This window comes from Brassica oleracea, chromosome C6 (genome assembly GCF_000695525.1).
Source record: "Brassica oleracea var. oleracea cultivar TO1000 chromosome C6, BOL, whole genome shotgun sequence".
NCBI lineage: Eukaryota > Viridiplantae > Streptophyta > Magnoliopsida > Brassicales > Brassicaceae > Brassica > Brassica oleracea.
In genome coordinates, this window is record NC_027753.1 from 7,720,683 (window position 1) to 7,729,631 (window position 8,949).

At 32.4% G+C, this 8,949-nt stretch overlaps 2 protein-coding genes and 1 long non-coding RNA gene across 3 annotated transcripts; 2 read left to right on the forward strand and 1 right to left on the reverse strand.

Annotated features, from left to right (window-relative positions):
* The first annotated feature begins 2,705 nt into the window (after positions 1-2,705).
* Positions 2,706-5,593, forward strand: LOC106296779 (pentatricopeptide repeat-containing protein At1g53600, mitochondrial). The gene is made up of 2 exons (XM_013733008.1): positions 2,706-4,954; positions 5,168-5,593. Exon 1 carries the CDS (start codon positions 2,757-2,759, stop codon positions 4,788-4,790), a length of 2,034 nt encoding a protein of 677 aa, XP_013588462.1. The 5' UTR covers positions 2,706-2,756; the 3' UTR covers positions 4,791-4,954; positions 5,168-5,593.
* On the forward strand, positions 5,118-5,543 carry LOC106297364 (glycine-rich cell wall structural protein-like). Its single transcript, XM_013733617.1, has 2 exons — positions 5,118-5,125; positions 5,168-5,543. Exons 1-2 carry the CDS (start codon positions 5,118-5,120, stop codon positions 5,541-5,543), a joined length of 384 nt encoding a protein of 127 aa, XP_013589071.1.
* A 348-nt stretch (positions 5,594-5,941) lies between the features above and the next one.
* Positions 5,942-6,887, reverse strand: LOC106296780. The gene is made up of 3 exons (XR_001261285.1): positions 6,728-6,887; positions 6,520-6,586; positions 5,942-6,082 (listed from the first exon to the last, which is right to left on the reverse strand). It is a non-coding gene; the product is annotated as an uncharacterized LOC106296780 (long non-coding RNA).
* Positions 6,888-8,949: the final 2,062 nt, after the last annotated feature.

Below are 8,949 nucleotides of genomic sequence, written 5' to 3' on the forward strand. Positions count from 1 at the left end.
GGAATTTAAAATTTTATGTTTAACTAATTTTATTTATATAAAAACTAAATTATATTCTAATTACTGATCATATTTATTTTGTATTTAAAAATCAGAGTTTAAAATTTTGAGTTTAGAGTATATGTGATATGATTTAGGGTATATGATTTGTGTTAAGATATACATTTAGAGTTTAGGTTTATGGTATTAGATTTAAAATTTGAAACTAAAATGTTTTAAAATAATAAAAGATTAGAATTTTAAGATTTCTAGTTAGAGTTTAGGATATATAATTAATTTAGGATATGATACGATATATATATATATATATATATAATATTCATAGACAAAAAGATTTCTAATTAGAGCTTATGGTATATGATTATTTTAAAAAATAATAAAAATATTAAAATTTAAATATTTTTAGTTATAGTTTAGGGTATTTGATTAATTTTTAAAATTAGTTTTCAAGTTTGGAGTTTAGAATAAGGTTTGATTGATTTAAGATTTGAGGTTAGTTTCTAAAAATATTAATTTTTGAGTTTATATTTAAGATTGAAGTTAAATTTGAGATTTGATATTAAAATACTAGCGTTTAAATTTTTTGTTAGAATTTAGGGGTTGTGTTTAAAATTTTGTTTTTATTGTTTAGGACTTTTGGAGGCAAATAAAATGGAGTGAGAGGAAAAATGAAACAAGGGTGAGAGGGAAAATCAATTATTTTCCGCTTTAGTTTTGCATAGCGTTTGCATTTTTGCAAAAGCTATCTAAAAGTAAGAGGTATGTCAACCATAGCATAATCAAAAAAGAGCTATCATATTCTGCTATTAATACTCACATTTCATGTAGTGTCAGTTTACTAAATTAGAAATATAGAACAAACAAGTGCGGTAAAAAAAATACCTTCTTCTGTGAATGGTTTTGACAAAAAGAATATCCTCATATTCTTGGTAACAAAATTACCAAGCATTTCCTTGAAAGCTTTCTCATCACCAAAGCCATATAGAAAATCAAGAGAGATTGCTTTTGTCACGGAGAACTTCAGTATATTCACTGGAATAAAGAAAAAGCAAAATCATAAGAAAATTAAAAATTGATTCAACCAAAAAGGAATGTTTGGTGAGAAACCTGCAAGAACAAGAGAGAACTGAGATGGATCACAAAGCTGTTCACTATCGAAATCCAAGCACCCAAACTTCATTCTCATTAGAGATTTGACCTCTTTAATATGCGTTGAGAGGGGTTCATAACCATCAATGGTTTTCAAAAGATTGAAGTACTGATAAACGTAAGAGGCCATATCATATCTCTGCAAATTAAAACAACAAAAAGAGTTTAAAGCAAAAAAAATAAAAGAAACCATAACATAAATGTTTCTGCCCATTTTAGTGATGATGAGTGTATCCTTGTGGTTTCAAGGTTACTCAACTTTCTTCTGTATGTACCGCTTATAGTAGCGGGATTCCAGATGTGGAGGACTTTTGTTATGAGAGAACAATTAGTTTTAAATGAGTGAAGTAGAGAGAATAATATACCACATAGTTTTGGAAGATGTATGTGAGTCAAAATTCTGTCATTTAGTTTATTATAAATTATGCTCTCTTTTTGCTTATTTTTCGCTTATTTTTCTCTCGTAAAAACTTTTTTGTTTTTCATATAATCAAAGTTAAAATTGATTTTGAATCTTCGTTCATCATTGATTATTCACTAAAATATGTCAAATCGTATTTATCTGTTTTTAAGCTTTTCATCATTGAATTTGACTTTATTTTGCAAAACATGAAAATCGTTTACAAAAACACTTCTTTTATTCTATAAAAAGAAAAGTTTAAGGAATTTTTTCACAAAGATAAATTTTCTTTGCTTTGTATGAATTGTCCATTACTTAATAATACTAATTGTAACTTTCAAGATTACTAATTGAGCTTATTGAATTATTATTGGTTTACCTCTATTAAAATTGATATTTAGAGAAAATTATTCATTTTATGATGCAAAATTACTTTTTTCTTAATGTGTATTAATATGTATGAATAATTGAGAAATATCTTCTTCGTGGAAAAGAAAGAGTAGAATTTGTTATCTAAACCATATGAAATCCCGTTTGATCATAGTTATGGTCTTATTTGGATATGGTTTTATCTAGGTCTAGATTATCGATGTAAAACAAAAGTTTGTTTGGATTTGTAAATTCATAGACATATACTTTGTTTTGACTTGCTCTTATTTGATTACTTGCCTTGGGATCAAATATGAATAAAATGAAACCATAGAAGCAAACTCTCTTGCTTTAGGGACAATTTATTTGTAAAAAGTTTCATTTAAATAAATTATTTTGTTTATTATTATTTTATCCCAATCATCTTTAATCGATGCCAATTTTTATTAAAATTTTGTTTTGAATATACGATGTATAATTATATAAAAATCATGCTAATTTTTAATATGGTTTTTACATTATTAACGAAAGAAATAAAACATTGCATAAGAACTAATTTAAAAATAAACTTAAATTGATTTTTTTTAAAGTTTTTTTTCTGAATATTTTTAAATGATATATGCAAGTGTTGTTATTGTTATCCCCAATTGGAAATATTAAATAAAATAATTACGGTGAAATATTCTCAAAATCTGTCTACAGATTTCTTTTACCAAAAAAAGAAAAGAAAATATTTAACTAAGGCAAAAAATGCTACATTCGACGAAATTAAATAATTAATAATATTTGTTTTTCCCGGCTTTTTTCTTCGTTTCTCTCCGTTGTAAATCGCTAAACAATGGTGATGAGGCCGATTTCAAAAAACTGCTTAATCTACAGACACAGCCTTTATCTCAGGCTTAACTCTACGCTTGCTCTCTCTAACTACAAACCCAATCCACCGACGACAACAACAAGCACATCTATCTTCCAATGCAATTCTCAAATCTCGAAGCTCGCGAGAAACGGCAACCTCCAAGAAGCCGAAGCCATCTTCAAAACAATGCCTCAGAGAAGCATAGTCTCGTGGAACGCGATGATCTCTGCCTACGCGGCGAATGGCAAAATGAGCAAAGCGCGCCAAGTGTTCGACGAAATGCCCGTGAGAGCTACGACTTCTTATAACGCGATGATCACGGCTATGGTTAAGAACAAGTGCGATATGGTGAAAGCTCACGAACTTTTTCGCGAGATACCCGAGAAGAACGCTGTCTCTTACGCGGCTATGATCACTGGTTTTGTTAAGGCGGGGATGTTTGATGAGGCGGAGTGTTTGTACGGTGAGACGCCCGTTGAGTTTCGTGATCCCGTTGCTTCGAACGTTTTGTTGAGTGGGTATTTGAGGGGAGGGAAGTTAGAGGAGGCTGTTCGTGTGTTTGAAGGTATGGTGGTGAAGGAAATGGTGTCGTGTAGCTCTATGGTTGATGGGTATTGCAAAATGGGGAAGCTTGTTGAGGCTAGGAGACTCTTTGATGAGATGTCTGAGAGAAATGTGGTGACTTGGACTGCTATGATCGATGGCTATTTTAAAGGCGGGTGTTTTGAAGATGGGTTTGCTCTGTTTCTGAGGATGAGGCGAGAGGGGGGTGTTAGTGTTAATGCTAATACTCTGGCTGTTATGTTTAAAGCTTGTAGAGATTTTGGCAGATACAGAGAGGGGAGTCAGATTCATGGGTTGGTTTCACGGATGCCTCTCGAGTTTGATCTGTTTCTAGGGAACTCCATGATCTCGATGTACTCTAAGCTTGGCTTTACGGACGAGGCTAAAGAAGTGTTTGGTGTGATGAAAAGCAAAGACACTGTCTCTTGGAACTCGTTGATCACGGGTCTTGTCCAGCGGGGACAAGTCTCTGAAGCTTATGAGCTTTTCGAGAAGATGCCGAGTAAAGACATTGTATCTTGGACAGATATGATCAAAGGATTTTCCGGAATAGGAGAGATCTCCAAATGTGTAGAGTTGTTTAGGATGATGCCTGAGAAGGACGACGTAACATGGGCTGCTATGATATCTGCTTTCGTGAGCAATGGATGTTACTCGGAAGCGGTTAGCTGGTTTCGTGAGATGCTCCGAGGAAAGGCTTTTCCGAACTCCTACAGTTTCAGTAGCGTCCTCAGCGCAGCAGCTAGTTTGGCGGCGTTGGTTGAAGGACTACAGATCCACGCTGAAGTAGTTAAAATGAACATGGGGCATGACTTGTCGGTTCAGAACTCGCTGGTGTCTATGTATTCAAAAACCGGAAACGCGGATGATGCTTACAAGATCTTCTTACGCATCGGTGACCCCAATATTGTTTCTTACAACGCGATGATCAGCGGGTTTTCTTACAATGGGTTCGGTAAGGAAGCGGTTAAACTGTTTTCGGTACTGGAAAGTACAGGAACAGAGCCGAACAGTGTTACCTTTCTTGCTCTGTTATCAGCTTGTGCTCACGTTGGATACGTAGACTTAGGATGGAGATACTTCAGCTCCATGAAATCTTCTTACGGCATTGAGCCAGGACCTGATCATTACGCGTGTATGGCTGACCTTCTTGGAAGAAGTGGAATGCTTGATGAAGCATATCGCTTGATCTCTTCAATGCCTTTTGAGCCTCACTCTGGTGTTTGGGGAAGCCTGCTTGGTGCTAGCAAGGCTTGTCTGCGTGTGGATCTTGCAGAGATTGCTGCTAAGAAACTAATCGAGCTTGAGCCTGATAGCGCAACACCTTACGTTGTGTTGTCCCAGCTGTATTCACTTGTTGGGAAAAACAGAGATGGTGATCGGATAAGGAGTATCAAGAAGTCAAAAAGAATAAAGAAGGATCCTGGTTCTAGCTGGATTAATAAAGGGTGAAGTACACAACTTTCTTGCGGGAGATGAATTTCATTTGAGTCTGGAAGAGATAACGTTCACTCTGAAGATGATTGAAAAGGAAGTGGAGAGTGTGTTCATCACAATGAAGCCTGTAAGCTGGTAGAGAGGAAGTATACATACCTGAACCAAGCTCTGTTATTGAGGTATGAGTTGATTTAATAGATAAACATAACATTAGTTATCAATCGTGTTATTTATTTACTTCTTAATATTATTATATTTTTTTGTGTGGATAATTATTTACTTAATTACTTATCCTAGTCCAGACAAAAAAAAAACAAATAATATGACTATAAATACTAGATCATGGGAAGGTTATTTGATTGTTTATACGATTCTGACTTTTGTTATTGCAGAGAGAGAGAGATTATGGAAACTGATTTGATTGTTTTGATGGTCTGTTGTGGTGTCTTTATTGCGTTGGCTTTATTGGTGCCATGTTGTTTGGAGGAGAAGAAGAAAACAGGCACTGATGGTTCTGTGCTAAAGCCCAACAACCAGAGAGGCAGGGCTGTAACAAGCAGCAATGGTGACTTCATGTTTTATCCAGCTGCGGCAGCGTCTCTTCCTACTATCTCTGGTTCTGGACCTTCTGGTCACCATCACAGCGCTCATCATCACGGTGGTGGTGGTGGTTGTGGCGGCGGAGGGCAACATGGTGGTGGAGGAGGGTGTGGTGGAGGTGGAGGATGTGGTGGCGGTGGAGGAGGTGGATGTGGTGGCGGGGGATGAAGTTAGTTATGTATAACGATGAGTAGAGTTAGATGATGCTGCTATGATTTTGGTAGAGTTGTCAAAATGGGTAAACCAACCCAAACCAAACAATATCCAAATAAATCCATTCTTCTATTGGTTATGGTTCAACCCAAACCATTAACCGGTTTGGTTTGGTTTCTAACTCATTTAGATTAATGATTTAATGGTTTTAATGAGTTGACTCACTATTATATATAGTAATAATATTAACCAATAACACTATAACTCATATAAAATCTATATTTTCATAAAATTATAAAATTCAACTCAATTGAGAAAAATGTATATTTTCATAAAATTATAAAATTCAATTCAATTGAGAAAAAATGTATATTCTCATAAAATTATAAAATTCAATTCAACTGAGAAAAATGTATATTTAAAAAAAAAACAATAACTGAGTTTGTTCCTCTTGTACTGTTCTTGCGTGCTTGAAGATCCCAACCATGATACAAGGAACTCAAGTTTGTTCTTCTTGTTCTTGTGTGCTTGCCAAGGTACTGTTAAACTTCCTCCTGCAATAATTCAACAGCTTTTTAATCATTCAAACGACAAACAGAAACCCTGAGAGGTGAAACTGAATCAGTGTGCAAGTAGAGAATACTCCCATATAGATCAATACAGATAAGCTAAAGTACAAGAGCTTCATCAAAACTCAATGAATCTAAGATACTATTAGCGCTTGTAAGAGAAAAAGGTTGCAGAAACTAAAGCTTCAACTAAGACCTGAAGCTAAAGGTGCACAATACACTAAGACCTGAAGCTAAAGGTTCAAGCTTTTTCCCTTTAATGGAAGACTCAAGACAGTATAAACCAGCGGCAAACAAGACAATAACCAGTCATCAATCAAAACTGACACACTCAAGACTCATGCATATCAAATTTCTCAGAAATAAGCAGAGTCAAAGAAAAAAGTCAAAATATTTACTTTGAGAATAATCAAAGAACTTACTCCTTTGGTGGACGTGTGATCATGTCTTCCACATTATTTGGACTCGGTCTAATAACAACCGTCTCACCTTCACAAAGGTACATCAATACAAATAAATAAACCAAACAATGACACAATCCTTCCATGAAAGTCACTTTCAAACCCAGAAAAATTTACTTCAAAATTGATCCCAAAGCCAAATTGAAAAAAAAAATAGAGTTTGACTCACAAGGAAGATGAGTTGATGTGTTGCAATCGATAACCCAAAAGCAATGACCCAAAAGGGTTGATCGATGTCGTGATCGATGATGACGGTCTCGTGAGATCGAGAAAGATAGATCGTCCCGTGAGAGAAGAAAGAGAGAGAGACTAAAAACTTATGCGAGAAAAAAATGGGTTGGATTGGATAATCCATAAACCATTTTGATCCAAACCAATATTAATCCACCTCACTAAACTCATTAACCCATAAAAACCATTTATCCATTAACATCCAAATTGTTAACCCATTAGAACCATAGATTGGTTTGGTTTGGGTCAACCCATTAATTTCAACCCATTTTGACACCCCTAGATTTTGGTAGTTATCTTGAAGTTATTATTTCTTTTTGATTTGTGTGTGTTTCCGTGGTCTTGAATTTGTGTTTTTGTTTTCTTTTTCTTTTTAAATTTCTACTGGATTAAATCTCATATTTTCTGATTTGATTAATATTATCTAAAGAGTGTTAATCTACCATAATTCAAGACAATGTGAGACTGTAATAATATAATATATAATTTATGATAATTAATATACTAAAGTATAAATGGTATGAATAAATTAATATAATTTCATAATTTATAAATTATGATATTCAATAATATATACTATATCTATTTAGCATTATTATAATTTGTAATCGTTTAAGTCTAACTGATAAATTTACTTCCGATTACGCGTATTATGTGTCATGTTTAATCACCGTCCGAACACTTCCTTTGAACAATGAATCTGAATAACATTATCTTTTTTTTTTAATAACCAAAAGCTTATATTAAAATTATTTTTTTAATAACCAAAAGCTTATATTAAAATTAAAAACCGAAAGGGCTAAATTGGATACAACCGGAGAGATCTTCAACGGTGAGCTGATAAACGAAAATAACTAAGACATAACAAAAGATAGACGTGGCTAAGGAAAGAAGAGACTCATAGAGTGAATAACATTATCTAAGTCAGCAATAAATGTAACTGCTTGAAAAAATATAAGAAATCACTTGATATAAATAGTATAATTTTAGATGGTTTTAAAAAAATGCAACGGTTCTGGATTAATGTATATATTGTCTAAATAACCGTTTTGAACGTTTTCTAAAACACTCACTAAGCATTATTTTTAATCAAAAAATTACACATCAAATTTATGATAATTTACATCATCAAAGATGAAACAAGTTTAAATTATTGAGAAATCCCTTGATAGTTGTATATGCAAATAATATTCCAAACTAGGATAAGACCTGCGCTTTGCGCAAGGAGAGTTTATTTGTATATATTATCGATAGTTTCTTTTATATAGTTTATCATTTTATTTATATATATAAAATATTTTTTGTTGTTATTATATAATTTCTTTCCGATGGATCGGATCAATTTTTATTAAAAATAATGGAACAAAACTACAATTAATACATTATGGGTTGATCGGATTGGACATCAAACAAATTATGACATAAAAACCTTATTTTTTCCAACGAACACATTCTTGAAAAAAGTGAACATTATTGTTTCCACAGTTAAATTATTTTGACTTTTATCTTCCATATGGTTTTGAAAGCTTTCAAATCAACCATCGAATTGATACATGCCATTTTAATGTTTTTAGCCGTATACTTAAGGAAAAGTTACATTTTTGTAATTTAAAGTCGTTTTAAAAAATTCAAAATATAACATATAAGAAAAAATCTAACATATAAGAAAAACATAACATATAAGGTGTCCTCATTTTTGTATTTTAAACTCGTTTTTTAAAAAAAAAATAACATATAAGGTTTCCTCATTTTTGTAATTTAAAGTCATTTTAAAAAATTCAAAATATAACATATAAAAAAAAATCTAATTTTTTATTATATGGTTAATGTGATTGTTTATTTTTTTAATAATATAAAATTAAACCAAAATGAAGAAGGATGCAAAAATTGTTATCAAATCTTTATTATTCATAATCATTAATTGTCATATATATGTAAATCATATTACGTAATTCTGTAGCTTTTATTTAAGAAAAGAATACACACTTCTTATATTTTTGCTTAATATAATGTTTTCTAATGGACATTAAGCAAATTATGACATAAAAACCTTATTTTTTCCAACGAACACATTCTTGAAAAAAGTGAACATTATTGTTTCCACAGTTAAATTATTTTGACTTTTATCTTCCGTATGGTTTTGAAAGCTTTCAAATCAAC